General features: G+C 35.2%; 1 protein-coding gene and 1 long non-coding RNA gene across 3 annotated transcripts in view; both read right to left on the minus strand.

Moving 5' to 3' along the window:
• Positions 1-580: 580 nt before the first annotated feature.
• The window catches only part of LOC141662026 (uncharacterized), a 31309-nt gene continuing 12571 nt past the window's right edge, over positions 581-19318 (minus strand). The window contains exons 4-5 of one of the 2 annotated variants that reach the window (XR_012550216.1): positions 1280-1372; positions 581-1061 (exon numbers count right to left, since the gene is read on the minus strand). This is a non-coding gene — a long non-coding RNA (uncharacterized LOC141662026). Of the gene's footprint in view, positions 1062-1279; positions 1373-7265; positions 7643-19318 lie in introns of those variants that run through there. The other variant, XR_012550217.1, reaches the window with a different exon arrangement.
• LOC141662025 (uncharacterized) lies at positions 4511-5125 on the minus strand. Its single transcript, XM_074469080.1, has 2 exons — positions 4797-5125; positions 4511-4701 (listed from the first exon to the last, which is right to left on the minus strand). The coding sequence occupies exons 1-2, from the start codon at positions 5104-5106 to the stop codon at positions 4676-4678; spliced, it is 336 nt and encodes a 111-aa protein (XP_074325181.1). The 5' UTR covers positions 5107-5125; the 3' UTR covers positions 4511-4675.

Consider the following 19318-nt stretch of genomic DNA (forward strand, 5'->3'; position numbering starts at 1 on the left):
TAAACTCCGAACTCAATTTCCTGACCATCCCATTAAAACAATCCGACTAGATAATGTTGCTGAATTCACATCTACAACTTTTAATGATTATTGTATGTCAGTAGGAATCTCAATCGAACACTCGGTGGCTCACGTACATACACAAAATGATTTAGCAGAATCCTTAATTAAAAGACTTTAACTTATTGCCCGTCCCTTACTCCTAAGGGCAAAGTTACCTATATCTGTTTGGGGTCACGCAATACTTCATTCTGCAAATATACTTAGAATAAGGCCTTCTGCTTACCACAAACAATCCCCTCAAGAATTAGTTCTTGGTCAAGTACCTAATATATCTCATTTAAAAGTATTTATTGGTTGTGTTGTGTATGTTCCTATATCACCACCACAAAGAAATAAAATGGGACCTCAAAGAAGAATTGGTATATATGTTGGTTTTGATTCTCCGTCTATTATAAGGTATTTGAAACCATTAACTGGTGATGTTTTTACTGCTCGCTATGCTAATTGTCATTTTGATGAATCCATGTTCCCTAAAATAAGGGAAGATAATGATTTACATAAATTAAATTCTGAAATATCATGGAATGCGTCAGGATTAAATTCTATTGATTCACGTACTAATCAATGTGAATCTGAAGTTCAAAGAATTATTCATATGCAAAATATTGCTAATCAAATGTCGGATGCCTTTAGTGACTCTAGACATATTATAAGGTCACATATACCTGCTATTAATGCTCCGGTACGAGTTGAAATCCCTACTAAGAAATCAATTCTTGAAGAATTGATTGGTGATTCAAAGCCATGCCAGAAGCGTGGTAGACCTATTGGTGCAAAAGATATTGTACCACGAAAACGAAAATTGATTGGAATTGCCCCAGAAGTGGCAAAAGTTTCTGAAAATACCCCAGAAGTGGTATTGCCTCCTGAAGAGGTTTAAGCCCCTGAAGTGGCTGTAACAAAACTCCCAGACTTGGGATTCCCTCTAGAAGAGAATGCTGCCCCAGAAGTGGCACATGCCCAAGAAGTGGCAAATGCTTCCACAGAAGCAAAGGTACCTGAAAATTATGAGATCTCAATGAATTATGTCCATAACGCGAAATTACTGGATCGTTGAAGTATTGAGATTGATGATGTATATGCTTTTTCCGTGGCATCTGATATTATTATTGTTGGATTTTAATCGCAGCGGAGGCATGGTAAAACACTTTTACACATATAAAATATAAATAAAAGCATATAAATCATGATTAAAACATATGAATCGATTACTAACCTTTAATAGTGATCCAAAAGCAACGATCAGAGATCCTTAGCAGCTGCTCCTCAAATGTGAAGCACTCCACCGGTATCCACCAAGAAAACGATGCTAAGGAGGAGGAGGTGGAGAGAATTAGGTTTTCTGAAAAATTTGGGTTGGAATAAAAATAGGGTTTATAATAGTATATTTATAGGCAAAATTTTCAGCTGAAATTTTCCCATAAAATATTATTATTATTAACCCATTTATTATTCTCATTAATAATTAAAACACCTTTTAATTATTAATCTTTTTTCTAAACACTTTAGAAATAATTATCTCTCTTGATTTAATTTCCAAAATTAAATTCTTAATTAATAATATTAAGAACTTTTCTTAATTAATTTATAATCAATTAAATCTCATTTAATCAATTATTAAATTTGCCAATTAATTATTTATTTCATAAATAAATAATTATCAGCCATTATTAATTAATTTCTCCATCATTAAATCATTCTCTTTTTATATTGTGACCCTGTAGGTTCAATATTAAGCCGATAGTAGAAATAAATTATAATAAAACTATTTTATCATTATTTATATAAATTCTCTAATTTATTAAATATGATTAATAAATTAATCATATTTATTCTACATCGTGAGGGATACTTCTCAGCATATCGCGACTATCCGGATAATACGAATTCACTGCTTAGAATACCAAGAACCTATTCAGTGAATAGTTACCGTACAATAAACTCCTTCTACCCTACAATGTCCTGATTAAATACAAGGCATGGATCTTGTGTCAAGCCTATCTAATTTAATCACTTGCTTACCATTTACTATGCTTAGTTCTATGCAAATTAGAAACTCCTTTCTAATTTCATTCACTCTGGCCAGAGATTCCTGAACTAGCATAAGTAGATCAGCCTTGAACATTCGCTTCCTTCACTGGAAGGGGTAGATCCTTTATTGATCATACACTATTTTCGTGTACAAATTCCTATACCCAGTAGAGCCCTAATAATTATCCCTGGAGACTAAGAACTAAACCAAAGCATAGTTCAGTGTACACAAGATGACTATGATGACCTCAAGTCTAAGGATACTTGTACAACTATCACTATGTGAACAACTGCTGACACGTGAGTGAACTCCATCAGTTGTTCAGCTGTGCGAGTCATGTTCAGTGAACTTATTCTATAATAAGCACCAACATACTAGCTATAGTGTCACCACACAAATGTCTATGAGAACATACATCCTTCATAATAAAGCAAGCATAGTATGTACCGATCTTTGCGGATTATTAATTACCAGTTAGTGATCCTATGATCAGGAACTATTTAAGTTTAGAGTTATCAACTTTTAGGTCTCACTATTATGATCTCATCATAATCCATAAAAAGCTTTACTCTAAACTATGGTATATCTTATTCAAACACTTATATAGATAGAGCCCGTAATAAAAATAAAACAAGTCTTTTATTAATATCAATGAAATCAAAACAGATAAAAAGTTATTCCTAAATCCTAATACATGATTGGACTTAGGACATATTCCTTTCAATCTCCCACTTGTACTAAAGCCAATCACTCTGGTATCTAATACCCATCTAGTCTTTATGACGATCAAAGTGACTTTCATAAAGTAGCTTTGTGAGTGGGTCTGCTATGTTGTTATGTGTGTCAACTCTATTTTAATATAACACAAGAAATGTTATAGCGCTCCCACTAACCCTTTTGTAGACACATGATTCATCTACGTTTTTGATAAAACCAAACTCTTTGATTGTCTCATCAAAACGGATGTTCCATCTAGGAGAAGCTTGCTTTAAACCACATATGGTTCGCAGCAGCTTACACACTAGGTTTTCATTTCTCTTGGAAAGAAAACCATCTGGCTATTTGCCAAATCTCATAGTCGTAGTAAGCAGCAATCGCAAGCAAAATCCGAACTGATTTTAACAGGGCTACAGGTAAAAGGTTTCATCAAAGTCAATCCATTGCCTTTGTTTGAATCCTTTTGCCAAAAGCCTGGCCTTAAAGGTCTCCACCTGGCCATCTTCTCAAATCATTCTTTTGTATCCCGTATACATAGATTTCATTCCGGATTTCATGGCACTATGCCATTTCTCTGAGTCAACACTACTCATAGCCTCATTATAGGTCTTAGGGTCATCTTCATCAATGATTGACAACTCATTGTCATTCTCAATGACAAGGTCATAATACCTATCAGGTTGACGAGACACTCTCTCTGACCTACGAATGGGCTGTTCCACAGAAGGTTGTTCAGTCAGAACAGGTATTTCCACTTGATCCGTAGTAGTTTGTGCTTCTTGAACTTCATCAAGTTCAATTTTGCTCCCACTGTTTCCTTCAAGGATAAACTCCTTTTCCAAGAAGGTAGCATGTCTGGAGACAAACACCCGATGATCGGTGTAAAAGTAATACCCTAAAGTCTCTTTAGGATATCCCACAAAACTACATTTTACGGATCGATATTCCAGCTTATCTGGGTCAACTTACTTGACATAAGCTGGACATCCCCAAATCTTAACGTGTTTAAGACTCAGTTTCCTTTCTTTCCATATCTCATACGGAGTTTGAGGAACAGATTTGGAAGGCACCTTATTCAGTAAATATGCTGAGGTTTCCAATGTATAACCCCATAGGAATACTGGAAGATTTGCATAGCTCATCATGGACCGAACTATGTCTAACAAAGTTCGATTTCTCCTTTCTGATACCAATCTGGAGGCGTCCACTGGGAGACTATACCATTTACTTTGAGATAATCCAGAAACTCTCCATTCAAGTATTCACCACCTCGATCTAATCGTAGAATTATAATACTATGTTTGGTTTGTTTCTCCACTTCATACTTATACTCTTTGAACTTTTCAAAGGCTTCAGACTTGTGTTTCATCAAACACATATCCGAATCTAGATCTATTATCCATGAAAGTAATGAAGTATGAAAATCCACCCATGGCTTGCGTAGACATTGGTCCACATACATCTGTGTGTACCATTCCTAGCAAATTTGCAGCCCTCTCTCCATGTCTACTAAATGGAGACTGCAATGCCACAATGAAGTGAGATTTTCATCATCCCTTTTCTTTTATTAGTTTGTTCAATCTGAAGTAAATTATGTCACATTTATACAAACCATTATTTAAAGTACCACGTCCATAAAGAATATTATCTCTAAGAATAGAACATTCATTATTCTCAATAATAAATGAAAATCCAGCCAAGTCTAACATGGGAATAGAAATAATATTCCTCACAATCGAGGGAACAAAATAACAATTATTTAAAACAATAGTCTTGCCCGTAGGCATATGTAAATGAAATGATTCTACATCTTTAGCAGCAACTCTCGCTCCATTTCCCATCAGTAGAATCACCTCCTCTTCCTCAAGAGTCCTTCTTCTCCTTAGTCCCTGCAACAAATTGCAGATATGAGAACCACAGACGGTATCTAATACCCAAGTAGAAATTTGATTTAATGACATATTCACTTCTATCATGAACATACCTGAATCAGAAGCGGTAGTCTCACTACCCTTCTTCTTCTTCAATTCTGCAAGGTAAACCTTGCAGTTCCTCTTCCAGTGTCCCACCTTATTACAGTGAAAGCAAACAACTTTGCTCTTGGGGTCTTCAGCTTTTGGTGGAACCGGCTTTTCTTCACCTACTTTCTTCTTCTTGGAAGGGTTCCTCTTCCTTTTCTTAGGATTGGAACCTTCACCAATTAGAAGAACAAAACTCTTCTTAGGGGAAAAATTCGATTCCGCAGTCTTTAACATATTGTGGAGTTCAGGCAGGCTGACATCCAACTTATTCATGTGAAAGTTCACAACAAACTGCGAGAACGAACTCGGAAGCGATTGCAAGACCAAGTCTTGGCTCAGCTCCCCATCCATGGCAAAACCAAGTTGTCCAAGACGTTCAATCAAATTGATCATCTTAAGTACATGGTCATTCACAGATGATCCCTCAGACATCCTACAACCAAACAACTCCTTCGATATCTCATATCGAGCTGTCCTCCCTGCCACATCATACAACTCTTGTAGATGCATGAGGATAGTGTGAGCATCCATATGCTCATGCTGCTTCTGTAGCTCAATGTTCATGGAAGCTAGCATGATGCATTGAGCAACATTTGCATCATCTACCCACTTACGATACACAACATGTTCATCATTATGTGCATCACTAGCAGGTTCAGTAGGCTTAGGTGAGTCAATCACGTATTCCAGCTTCTCAATCCTGAGAACAATTCTCAAGTTTCGAAGCCAGTCAGCATAATTAGGACCAGTCAACTTGTGAGCATCCAGTATGCTCCTGAGTGATAGTGCAGAAGTCATAATGTATATTGTAAATCTGTAAATGATAAACACATAACAACACTTAGCAAATATTCGATTTCATTTTAAAAACACTATATGAATAGGGTCTTTATTCATAAGTGGCTCCCACTAGTTTATCTAATTTATTCAACCCCCTACGTAAAAAATTAAGCATTCATAATGCTAGTGGGAATAGGGATCCTACATTCCATTACACAACCCCGGCTGTAGCACGAACCTCCATGTAATGTTCAATAGGCAGGCAACTCTTGTCAATTACATCTTATGTTATTCCCTAATCAAACTTTAGCCTTTTGAATAATTGAGTCACGGCTGTGGCACGACAAACTCAATATTCTAAGTCAAGTCTAACCCAACATTCCTTACATTTGAATCAGTCTCCAACGGCCCATGACTGTGGCACGTACCGACCCTTAGATTCTTATTCAATGTACACATCTCTATGTAATAGACAAATATTTCTTATTTCTAAATCAAAGCCCTCGGCTGTAGCATGAACCGATAATGATTTAAAAATAAGAACTACTTTTCTATCATGTTGGAAGGCTATGACCGACACAAGCCCGTTGTGTCATTGGCCAATTACTACTTGATATTATTTAATTTTAGAGGGATTATATTACGTTACAATCATAATCATATTATAAAGAGATTCTTCCTTTTAAATTAAATATTTCAAATCAATAATCAATAATCAGATGATTCCCAGATCGGGTGGAGCATTGTCAAGAGGCGTCACTTAATAACCCTTTCTTACAGATAGAAATCTGTTATTGACAGAATCATCCTTTCTCTCATATCGAAAATTCATATTCAATTATGTGTTTCATAAACACAAGAATCTCATGATTGTATTCATAATATTATTATTAAGGTTATGAAACAATTTCACTATACTAGATTGTCTAACAAACGCCTTATGTTCATTTAAGTTCACCTAAATCTATCATCGCATGATAAACTAAGCATATATCACATATATAAACATGAATAAACGTCAAGGTAGGCATGTTACATCATCTAGCATATTGGTCTAAGCATTATACATCTCTATGTATCACATGAAGCATTTAAAAGCAGTTAAAAACAGCTTTAAAACACTTTCAGAAATATAAACAGTTCAAAACTTTTATATAAACTAAAATTTGATCACTCTATTAGATCCGTCTCGGAAAAACGAATCCAACGATATATTGCACGCCTAAAACGGAGTTACGAAACTCCCAGAAATCAAATTTAAAAATAACAGATGGGCTGTAACGCATTCCGGTGATATTTTACAAGCCTTTTAAGCCATTAAAAGGTGTAACGCATTCCGTGAATGCGCCACAGGGTGTAATGCATTCCCGGAATGCGCGACACCCCCCCGGGCGTGCGTGCGCCACACGCGCCTGCAGCAGCCGCCTGACAGCTTCTTCTCTCGATCGCCGTGCAGCCGTACCTGACATCTGTGTCTTCTCTTTGCTTCCGTGCCATCAGTACAGCAACCACAGCAGATATATATATATACATACTTACAATTTATATATATATACATGATTATTTAATTACGAATTTAATTGTAAGATCTTCAAAAATTCATAATAAAAAATCTATACATCATAAAATTATGAAAAAAATACCCAGACGATCTACAACACTTGTAGAACCCAGATCAACATTCAAAATTATTTTGAGAAATGATTTCTCATCAGACATAATTAATCCATAATATAACTTGTAAAAATCATAATTAATTCATACAAGCACATAAAATTCTGAAATTTTTACCATAGATCTATATGCATACAACCTATGCTCTGATACCATTGATGGATTTTAATCGCAGCGGAGGTATGGTAAAACACTTTTACACATATAAAATCCAAATAAAAGCATATAAATCGTGATTAAAATATATGAATCGATTACTAACCTTTAATAGCGATCCAAAAGCAACGATCGGAGATCCTTAGCAGCTGCTCCTCAAACATGAAGCACTCCACCGGTATCCACCAAGAAAACGATGCTAAGGAGGAGGAGGAGGTGGAGAGAATTAGGTTTTCTGAAAAATTTGGGTTGAAATAAAAATAGGGTTTATAATAGTATATTTATAGGCAAAATTTTCAGCTGAAATTTTCCCATAAAATATTATTATTATTAACCCATTTATTATTCTCATTAATAATTAAAACACCTTTTAATTATTAATCCTTTTTCTAAACACTTTAGAAATAATTATCTCTCTTGATTTAATTTCCAAAATTAAATTCTTAATTAATAATATTAAGAACTTTTCTTAATTAATTTATAATCAATTAAATCTCATTTAATCAATTATTAAATTTGCCAATTAATTATTTATTTCATAAATAAATAATTATCAGCCATTATTAATTAATTTCTCCACCATTAAATCATTCTCTTTTTATGGTGTGACCATGTAGGTTCAATATTAAGCCGGTAGTAGAAATAAATAATAATAAAACTATTTTATCATTATTTATATAAATTCTCTAATTTATTAAATATGATTAATTAATTAATCATATTTATTCTACATCGTGAGGGATACTTCTCAGCATATCGCGACTATCCGGATAATACGAATTCACTGCTCAGAATACCAAGAACCTATTCAGTGAACAGTTACCGTACAATAAACTCCTTCTACCCTACAATGTCCTGATTAAATACAAGGCATGGATCTTGTGTCAAGCCTATCTAATTTAATCACTTGCTTACCATTTACTATGCTTAGTTCTATGCAAATTAGAAACTCCTTTCTAATTTCATTCACTCTGGCCAGAGATTCCTGAACTAGCATAAGTGGATCAGCCTTGAACATTCGCTTCCTTCACTGGAAGGGGTAGATCCTTTATTGATCATACACTATCTTCGTGTACAAATTCCTATACCCAGTAGAGCCCTAATAATTGTCCCTGGAGACTAAGAACTAAACCAAAGCATAGTTCAGTGTACACAAGATGACTATGATGACCTCAAGTGTAAGGATACTTGTACAACTATCACTATGTGAATAACTGCTGACACGTGAGTGAACTCCATCAGTTGTTCAGCTGTGCGAGTCATGTTCAGTGAACTTATTCTATAATAAGCACCTACATACTAGCTATAGTGTCACCACACAAATATCTATGAGAACAGACATCCTTCATAATGAAGCAAGCATAGTATGTACCGATCTTTGCGGATTATTAATTACCAGTTAGTAATCCTATGATCAGGAACTATTTAAGTTTAGAGTTATCATCTTTTAGGTCTCACTATTATGATCTCATCATAATCCATAAAAAGCTTTACTCTAAACTATGGTATATCTTATTCAAACACTTAAATAGATAGAGCCCGTAATAAAAATAAAACAAGTCTTTTATTAATATCAATGAAATCAAAACAGATAAAAAGTTGTTCCTAAATCCTAATACATGATTGGACTTAGGACATATTCCTTTCAATTATGAACTCCGATCCTGAACCACAAAGTGTGGAAGAGTGTCGACACCGAGATGATTGGCTAAAATGGAAAATTGCGATTCAAGAAGAATTGCAATCCTTGCGCAAGAGAAATGTATTTGGACCTGCAGTCCAAACACCAGCTGGTGTAGTCCCTGTCAGGAATAGATGGGTGTTTGTACGAAAATGAAATGAGAGAAATGAAATTATGAGATATAAGGCCCGACTAGTAGCCCAGGGATTCTCTCAAAGACCTGGTTTTGATTACCAGGAAATATACTCTCCTGTTATGGATGGAGTTACTTTTCATTTTCTAATGGGTATGACTTGTATGGAAAAACTGGAAACACGTTTGATGGACGTTGTGACAGTATACCTATATGGATCACTTGATAGTGATATTTATATGAAAATTCCTGAAGGGTTAAATATTGAGGACACTAAGCCTCGACATTTGTATTCTGTTAAATTACAATGATCATTGTATGGTTTGAAATAATCTGGTCATATGTGGTACAACAGGCTTAGTGAATACTTATTGAATGATGGATATGTTATGTTAGATATATTTGATAATGTCATGGCTAATATAATTTATGTTTAGATTTCAGATCTTATTTAACAGGACAAATCAGTACTTAACTGTTGATCAGTACTTATACTGGAAGTCAGGACTTAAGGATATCAGTACTTATGTTATCAGGAGATAATCATCAGAAGATAGATATCAGAACTTAAGTGCTGAAGGGCGATCAGATAAGGACAGTAGCTGATTAAAGGAAAGAAGATTGAGATAAACATAAGAAGAGATATGCATGAAGAAGGAATTCCGTGAAGAATGGAATACTTGGAAGAAAAGATATCTAATTGATATATTTTAGGAAGCAGAATTATATTCCATATCAATTAGCGATTATCTTGTAACTGTGTAGTATATAAACACAGACATAGGGTTTACACTAAAAGTGTTATCATTATTTGAGAAGATTATTCATTGTAACCCTAGCAGCTCTCGTGATATTTGTTCATCACTGAGAGGTAACAGTTTCATACTGTAACAGAGTTTATTATTTCAATAAAGTTTGTTTTCTGTTACTTATTATATTAAAGTTCGATTTGATTGTATTATACACTGTATTCACCCCCTCTACAGTGTGTGTGTGACCTAACAAGTGGTATCAGAGCTTATCTGTTAACACACATACAGTTAAAGATCCAAACACAATCATGTCGGACACAGAAACTCCAACTAAGCCTACCAAAACTGAGGAACCACCAAAGACACAAATTCAGAGTCGGTATGAGACCATCAGATTTCCCATACTGAGACCATCTGAATATCCCATATGGAAGGTAAGGATGACCATGTTCCTGGAAGCAACAGATCCAGAATACCTTGATAGAATCAAGGAAGGCCCTTACAAACCAACCAAGCTCGCTGTTGCAGTTGCAGGTGAAGCAGCAAAGACCGTACCAAAGGAGAAGAGTGATTATACTGCTGAAGATATAGCATCAATTGCTAAGGATGCTAAGGTACGACACTTACTGGCATAGTGCCATTGATAATGTAATGTCAAACAGGGTAATCAACTGCAAGACTGCTAAGGAAATATGGGATGCTCTGGAAACAAGGTGTCAGGGAACTGACACAATTAAGAAGAATAGGAAGACAATACTCACTCAAGAGTATGAACACTTTGACTCAAAGACTAATGAGTCATTGAATGATTTATATGATAGATTTGTCAAACTTTTGAATGATTTGTCATTGGTTGATAAAGAGTATGATCTTGAAGATTCAAACCTTAAGTTCCTGTTAGCTCTTCCTGAATGTTGGGATTTGAAGGCAACGACAATAAGAGACAACTAAATCTTGATGAAACAACTCTTGACGAAATCTATGGAATGCTCAAGACTCATGAACTTGAGATGGAACAAAGAAGCAAGAGGAAAGGAGGAAAGTCAAGGACAGTTGCTCTTAAGGCTGAAGAAGAATTCCCCAAAGCAGCTTCCTCAAGGAAAGACAAGGGTAAAGCTCTTGTCATAAAGTCTGAAACTGAGTCATCAAGTTTTGAAAGTGATGATGACTCAGATTCTGAAAGCTTGCCTGAGACTGATGTTGATGAGGAGATGATGAAGCTGTGTGCTCTTATGGTGAAAGGAATCACAAAGATTGCATACAGGAAGTTCAGGAAGGGAAAGAAGTTTTCCAGGAAAGGCATAAGTTCTGATAAGAAGAATTTCAAAAGATCTGAAGGCAGAGGAGGAAAGTCTGACAGAGGAGATTACACCAATGTTAAATGCTATAACTGTGGTGAGAAAGGCCACATATCTCCTGATTGCAAGAAGGTAAAGGGTGACAAAGGCAAGGCTCTTGTCACAAAGCAGAAAAGTTGGACAGACACCTCAGACTCTGAAAGTGAGGAAAACTATGCATTGATGGCAAATGCTGATAAAGAAAGTGCTGAGAGCAGTTCTGAAGCTGCTGAAACAAAGGTACCTCAGACTACTTATGCTTTTCATACTGATGATATTAATGAGTTGAGAAGATATCTTAAAACCATGTTTATGAGTTATAGAGATCAAACTTTAACATGTGAAAGATTAACTTATGAAAATCTTGCATTTAAGAAAAGAAATGATTTCTTAGAAAAAGAGTTAGTCATGTTCCATCAAACTCAGAAGGATAGAGATGATGCTTTTTATGTTAGGGATGAAGTGCTAAAAATGAATGAATCTCTAAAAACTGAGTTAGAAAAGGAAAGAGAGATTATCAGGACTTGGACTAACTCTGGCAAAACAACTCAAAATTTGCTAAGTAGTGGAAACTGGAAAGAGGGCTTAGGTTATGGAGAAGATAAGAATGATAAAGGAACTGAGAAAATTAAGCCTGTTGATAAGCAAAAGCCAAAGTTAAAACCTGTTAAGTTTGTAACTATAAAGTCTGAAAATGAGAAATCAGAAGTTACAAAGGAATTAACTTCTGACAAACTAAAACAGGAAAAGACAGCTGAAGTGAACATAGGCTTAATGACAAAGAAGCAGCTTAAGCATAAGCTGAAAGATGTTAAGAATGCAAACAAGGTAAAATCACCTAGGAAAAATAGGAATGGAAAAGAAGGTGTGAATAAAAGCAATAATTATAAACCTGTTCCTGATGCTTCTAGGAAAACATGTCATAACTGTGAAAGTTCTAACCATCTGGCTTCTTTTTGCAGGAAGAATAAGAATATTAACTCCTTACCTTCAAAATCAGGAGTTAAGAGTCAGTCTGTTAGATACAAACCACAAAATCCTTGTTTTCATTATGGTAGTTTATGGCATTCCATTTATACTTGTAAGGAATATCATAGCTTGTACTATGATTATTATCAAATAAAATCTTCTTTGAAGAAAGTTTCCATTGTTCCTTCTAGTGTAAATTCTGAGTCAAAGTCTGATAGTGTAAGTTCTGATAAGAAAAATGTTAACATAAACTCTGATGCTAAATCCGCTGCAAATGTTAACAAAATTAATAAGGCCAAAGGATCCAAGCAAGTCTGGGTCCTTAAAACTAATAATTAGTGGTCTTTATGATTGCAGGGCAACAGGAAAAATATTTTAGTTCTGGACAGTGGATGTTCAGGACATATGACTGAAAATAAGGCCCTGCTATCAGACTTTGTGGAGAAAGCTGGCCCAAGTGTTTCTTATGGAGATGGCAACATTGGAAAAATATTGGGATATGGCAATATCAATCTTGGAAATTTCATAATTAAAGAAGTAGCTCAGGTCTCAGGACTTAAACACAACCTACTGAATATAAGTCAAATCTGTGACAGAGGTTATCATGTTGATTTCTTTGAAGAACACTGTGAAATTGTGAGTAAATCTAAAGGTAAAGTTGTTCTGAAAGGATACAGGCGTGGTAACATTTATGAAGCTAAGCTTTCAACAAGTACTGATGGTTCTGCAATCTGTCTGATGAGTAGAGCATCAATTGAAGAAAGCTGGAATTGGCATAAGAAACTCTCTCATTTAAATTTCAACAATATAAATGAACTGGTCAAGAAAAATCTTGTGAGAGGACTGCCAAAGTCAGTATTTGCTCCTGATGGTCTTTGTGATTCCTGTCAGAAAGCCAAACAAAGAAAATCTTCATTCAAGAGCAAGACTGAATCATCAATTCTTGAGCCTTATCATCTACTACATGTTGATCTATTTGGTCCAGTAAATGTCATGTCTATTGCAAAGAAGAAGTATGCGTTGGTCATAGTGGATGAGTTCACCAGATACACATGGGTGTATTTCTTGCACACAAAAAGTGAAACTGCATCTATCTTGATTGATCATGTCAAACATCTGGATAAAATGGTCAAAGATTCTGTGAAAGTTTTAAGGAGTGATAATGACACTGAGTTCAAGAATATGATAATGGAAGAGTTCTGCAAAAACCATGGAATAAAGCATGAATTTTCTGCTCCTGGAACTCCACAGCAAAATGGAGTTGTTGAAAGGAAGAATAGAACTCTCATTGAAGCTGCACGTACAATGCTTGAAGAAGCAAAGCTTCCAACCTATTTCTGGGCTGAAGCTGTGCAGACTGCTTGTTTTACTTAAAATGCAACACTCATTAACAAGCATGGAAAAACACCATATGAGATGGTGAAGAAAAAGAAGCCAAATCTGAAATATTTTCATGTATTTGGATGCAAGTGTTTTATTCTCAAGACTCATCCTGAACAACTATCAAAGTTTGATCTAAAAGCTGATGAAGGAATCTTTGTTGGATATCCACTTTCCACAAAAGCCTTCAGAGTCTATAATTTGAGAACAAAAGTGGTCATGGAATCTATCAATGTCTCTTTTGATGACAAGAAGATTACTGGTCTTGAAGATTTCATTGACCATGATCAGCTGAGATTTGAAAATGAAGACTCAAATTCTGATACTGAAAATCATGACAGTCTAAGTCCTGATACTGTAAACTCTGATGGAATAAACTCTGATGTTATTGAAACTGTGGTGGCTACGCCAAGGGAAGATGCACCTATGCAGGGGGAGCATACTCAAGATCCTACCACAGCTCAAGAAACATCAGGACATACATCTGGCTCTTCAAGTTCTGATTCGTCAAGTTCTGATAAGCCAAGTTCTGATAGTGCTGAAAATCTAAATACTGAAGACTCCAACTCAGAGAGCATAGTTTCAGGGGGAGCATCAGAAAATGAAAATGAAGATAACATGGATCATGGGGGAGCATCCAGTTCTAGAGAAAACCTTCCATCTGCAAGAAAGTGGACAAAATCACATACACCTGATTTGATAATTAGAAATCCTGATGCAGGTGTCAGAACTAGAACAGGTACTTCAAATGAATGTCTCTACAATTCTTTTCTCTCTCAGACTGAGCCAAAGAAAGTTGAAGAAGCTCTTCAAGATGCTGATTGGGTGCAAGCAATGCAGGAAGAGTTAAATGAATTTGAAAGAAACAAAGTCTGGACCCTAGTGCCAAGACCAAAAAATAGATCTGTTGTTGGTACAAAGTGGGTATTCAGAAACAAAACTGACAGTGATGGCATAATTACAAGGAATAAGGCAAGGCTGGTTGCAAAAGGATATTCTCAATAGGAGGGAATTGATTATGATGAAACATTTGCACCAGTTGCTAGGTTAGAAGCCATAAGGATATTTTTGGCTTATGCTGCTCACAAAAAGTTTACTGTCTTTCAAATGGATGTGAAAAGTGCTTTTCTCAATGGAGAATTGGAGGAGGAGGTATATGTTGAACAACCTCCAGGCTTTGTAGATACCAAACATCCAGATTATGTCTACAGGCTTGATAAATCACTTTATGGACTTAAGCAAGCTCCTAGAGCATGGTATGAGACTTTAGCTCAGTTTCTTCTGGAAAGTGGACTCAACAGAGGAACAATAGACAAAACACTGTTCTACCTCAACCATGGAAATGACTTACTTCTGGTCCAGATTTATGTCGATGATATCATTTTTGGATCTACAAATGACAAACTTTGCAAGAAGTTTGCCAAACTAATGCAGTCAAGATATCAGATGAGTATGATGGGGGAACTTAGCTATTTTCTGGGCCTTCAAGTCAAGCAGAATGAAGAAGGCAATTTTATTTGTCAAACCAAGTACACCAGAAACTTGCTGAAGAAATTTGGAATGCAAGATTGTTCAAGTGCATCCACTCCAATGGCCACTGCAACAAAACTGGATAAGGATACCGGTAAATCAGTAGATATTACTGACTACAGAGGTATGATTGGCTCTCTACTCTATCTAACTGCTAGTAGACCTGATATCATGTATGCTACCTGTCTTTGTGCAAGATTTCAAGCAGATCCAAGAGAACCTCACTTAACAGCTGTAAAAAGAATCTTTAAGTATCTTAAAGGAATAGTTGCTCTGGGATTATGGTATCCTAGAGAATTAGATTTTAAACTAATAGGTTACTCAGATGCAGATTTTGCAGGTTACAAAATTGACAGGAAAAGCACAAGTGGAAGCTACCAATTTCTTGGAGGTAGATTGGTTTCTTGGTACAGCAAGAAACAAAAGTCAATTTCCACATCAACTGCAGAAGCAGAGTATATTGCTGCAGGAAGCTGTTGTGCACAGATTCTTTGTATGAAGAATCAGTTACTGGATTATGGGTTAACATATTTCAAAATCTGTATTTACTGTGATAATCAAAGTGCTATTGCTATGACAGGTAATCCAGTTCAACACTCTATGACAAAGCACATCAGCATCAGGTACCACTTCATAAGGGAACATGTGGATGAAGGTACAGTGGAATTGTACTTTGTTCCAACAGATCAACAACTAGCAGATATCTTCACAAAACCACTATGTGAAGCCACTTTTACAAGATTGGTAAATGAACTTGGAATGGTCTCAGGTTCTTTTTCTAAATCTGTCTAGTTTTATTCTGATGCATCAGACTTTATGATCAGTATTTACAGAATGTAATCTCTTTGTTTATTCTATGCTTAATTAAATACACGTTTAAGTACTGATTGTTGTCTGATATATGTTTCTAAACTCTGATAAGTGATATATCTGTTCAAAGTAACTATTCAATCCTATGAGGATAACTGTGCTAGATACTGACCTAGTAGTCTTCAATAAACATATGATTCCATGTAAGAAGTAATTATTTCAGTGGAAATCTTATGACACTAGAAAATTCTGATAATTGAGCTTAGTTGAGTTTACTTTGTATATCTTATTACTAAGTCACAAATTAGAATAATGATACTCATCTGTTAAGTTCTGATACTAGTAAAACTGTTGAATGTACTAAGTGCTGATAAACCTCACTTATCAGAAGAAAAAGCAAAAAGATCAAAGAATAAAATCAGGTACTCCTTTGAGATCTAGAGTAAAAATGTGGAAGGGACGACCCAAGTGCATTGCTGGTATTAAGTAAATATGCATTAGAAAAGCAAAATATTTTCTTGGTGACTTTTCCAACTCTATGATTACTGGAGAAATACTCTGATAATAGCATAAATTCTGATAAACAGTCATGACTCACTTACACTGAGAAGCCACTGTAACATAGAATTTGAAAAGATGCATAAAATTTGCACAAAACAGTTGAGGTGGACTCATGCATGACCTCATTCATCAGTAGGTTTCAGGATAATGACAGCTCTTTAGCAAAATTTTAATTATGCCTTATTTCTAAGATGTACTGAAGTGAATCAGACTTTACTCTTTGTCTGTTATTTAGCTTAATACACACACTAATCACTCCATATGAATGATGAAAATTACTGTGGTGGTCTATGTTATTTTAGATAAACAGTCACTGTGTCACTTTGTACAAATTCTGAGTACAAGTTCTAGTTACACGTTCTGATGATTAAGTTCTGAAGTCTATAACTCAGAACTTGTATGAGGATTTACTAAGATGGGCATTCCTTTTTCGAGTTAAGAAATTATGTTCTGATGACTGTTAAGTTCTGGTATAGGTCTAAGTTCTGATTTCTCAGTCTAATCCTTTACTTGGCTTATCTGTGAATAAAATTTGGTAACAGTCTCAGTTCGAACTAGAATATGTTGAAGTGGAAGATTAATAGTCACTATGATTAGGATTAATGGTATTCGTACTTGAAAAGTCCACTGTTACTTGTTTTGTGTGCATTTTAAACCATGTTTCCTCTTTCCAATGAATGTTATTCTTTTTCAAAGTCTAGGGAGACGAGGTAGAATTAATTCTACCCGTCAGCATTCAATTTCTTTGCGTCTCCTGGCATTCTCTTGCCTATATAAGCAACCACTTCACATCAGCTCATCTTCAGCACCTACTGTGAAGCCTTCATCTTCCAAGCCAAAGAGGACAAAGAATGTTCCTCAAACACCTCAAAAGAGAAGGAGGATTGCATTGAGAGATGAATCTGATTCTGAGGAACCGGTTCCTTCTAGAGAACCTGTTGTAACTGAAGCTGAGAAAGAGATTTCTCAGAAGGATTCTAAAATTGGGGGTTCTAGGCTTCTCAAGAGGCTTAGACGAATGACAGTTCCTGAAACTCCCAAGGAATCCAAATCAACAAAGAAGTACAAGAAACAGAGGGCACAAAGGCCAGTTTCAGATGATGAAGAGGAAGCAGCTAAGGAAGGGGATCAGGAATCTCTGATCTCACAAGACAAAGAATTTGCTCCAGTCACTTCTTCTCCATCAACTCCATCTCAGGAAGCTGTATCTGACAAGGCTAACTCACCATCTGTGTCTCTTGTTGATCCAGGCACAAGTGCTGATATTGATGTTCAACACTTGGTTGTGTCTGAAGTATTTCTCTTAGTGAAAGGAATATGTCCTAAGTCCAATCATGTATAAGGATTTAGGAATAACTTTTATGTAATCTGTTTTGATTTCATTGATATTAATAAAGACTTGTTTTGTTTTTATTACGGGCTTTATCTATTTAAGTGTTCAAATAAGATATACCATAGTTTATATGGATTATGATGAGATCATAATAGTGAGACCTAAAAAGATGATAACTCTAAACTTAAATAGTTCCTGGTCATAGGATTACTAAATGGTAATTAATAATCCGCAAAGATCGGTACATACTATGCTTGCTTCATTATGAAGGATGTATGTTCTCAAAGACATTTGTGTGGTGACACTATAGCTAGTATGTAGGTGCTTATTATAGAATAAGTTCACTGAACATGACTCGCCTAGCTGAACAACTGATGGAGTTCACTCACGTGTCAGCAGTTGTTCGCTTAGTGATAGTTGTACAAGTATCCTTAGACTTGAGGTCATCATAGTCGTCTTGTGTACACTGAACTATGCTTTGGTTTAGTTCTTAGTCTCCAGGGACAATTATTAGGGCTCTTCTGGGTATAGGAATTTGTACACGAAGATAGTGTATGATCAATAAAGGATCTACCCCTTCCAGTGAAGGAAGCGAATGTTCAAGGCTGATCCACTTATGCTAGTTCAGAAATCTCTGGCCAGAGTAAATGAAATTAGAAAGGAGTTTCTAATTTGCATAGAACTACGCATAGTAAATGGTAAGCAAGTGATTGAATTAGATAGGCTTGACACGAGATCCATGCCTTGTATTTAATCGGGACATTGTAGGGTAGAAGGAGTTTATTGTACGGTAACTATTCACTGACAGGTTCTTGGTATTCTAAGCAGTGAATTCATATTATCCGGATAGTCGCGATATGTTAAGAAACATCACTCACGATGTAGAATAAATGTGATTAATTAATTAATCATATTTAATAAATTAGAGAATTTATATGAATAATGATAAAATAGTTTAATTATTATTTATTTCTACTACCGGCTTAATATTGAACCTACAGGGTCACACCATAAAAAGAGAATGATTTAATGGTGGAGGAATTAATTAATAATGGCTAATAATTATTTATTTATGAAATAAATAATTAATTGGCAAATTTAATAATTGATTAAATGAGATTTAATTGATTATAAATTAATTAAGAAAAGTTCTTAATATTATTAATTAAAGGATTTAATTTTTGGAAATTAAATCAAGAGAGAAAATTATTTCTAAAGTGTTTAGAAAAAGGATTAATGATTAAAAGGTGTTTTAATTATTAATGAGAATAATAAACAGGATAATAATAATAATAATATTTATGAGAAAATTTCAGCTGAAAATTTTGTCTATAAATACACTATTATAGACCCTATTTTATTCGAACCCACATCGAACCCGAAAACCCA

The sequence above is a fragment of the Apium graveolens genome, chromosome 5 (genome assembly GCF_009905375.1).
Source record: "Apium graveolens cultivar Ventura chromosome 5, ASM990537v1, whole genome shotgun sequence".
Classification (NCBI taxonomy): Eukaryota; Viridiplantae; Streptophyta; class Magnoliopsida; order Apiales; family Apiaceae; genus Apium; species Apium graveolens.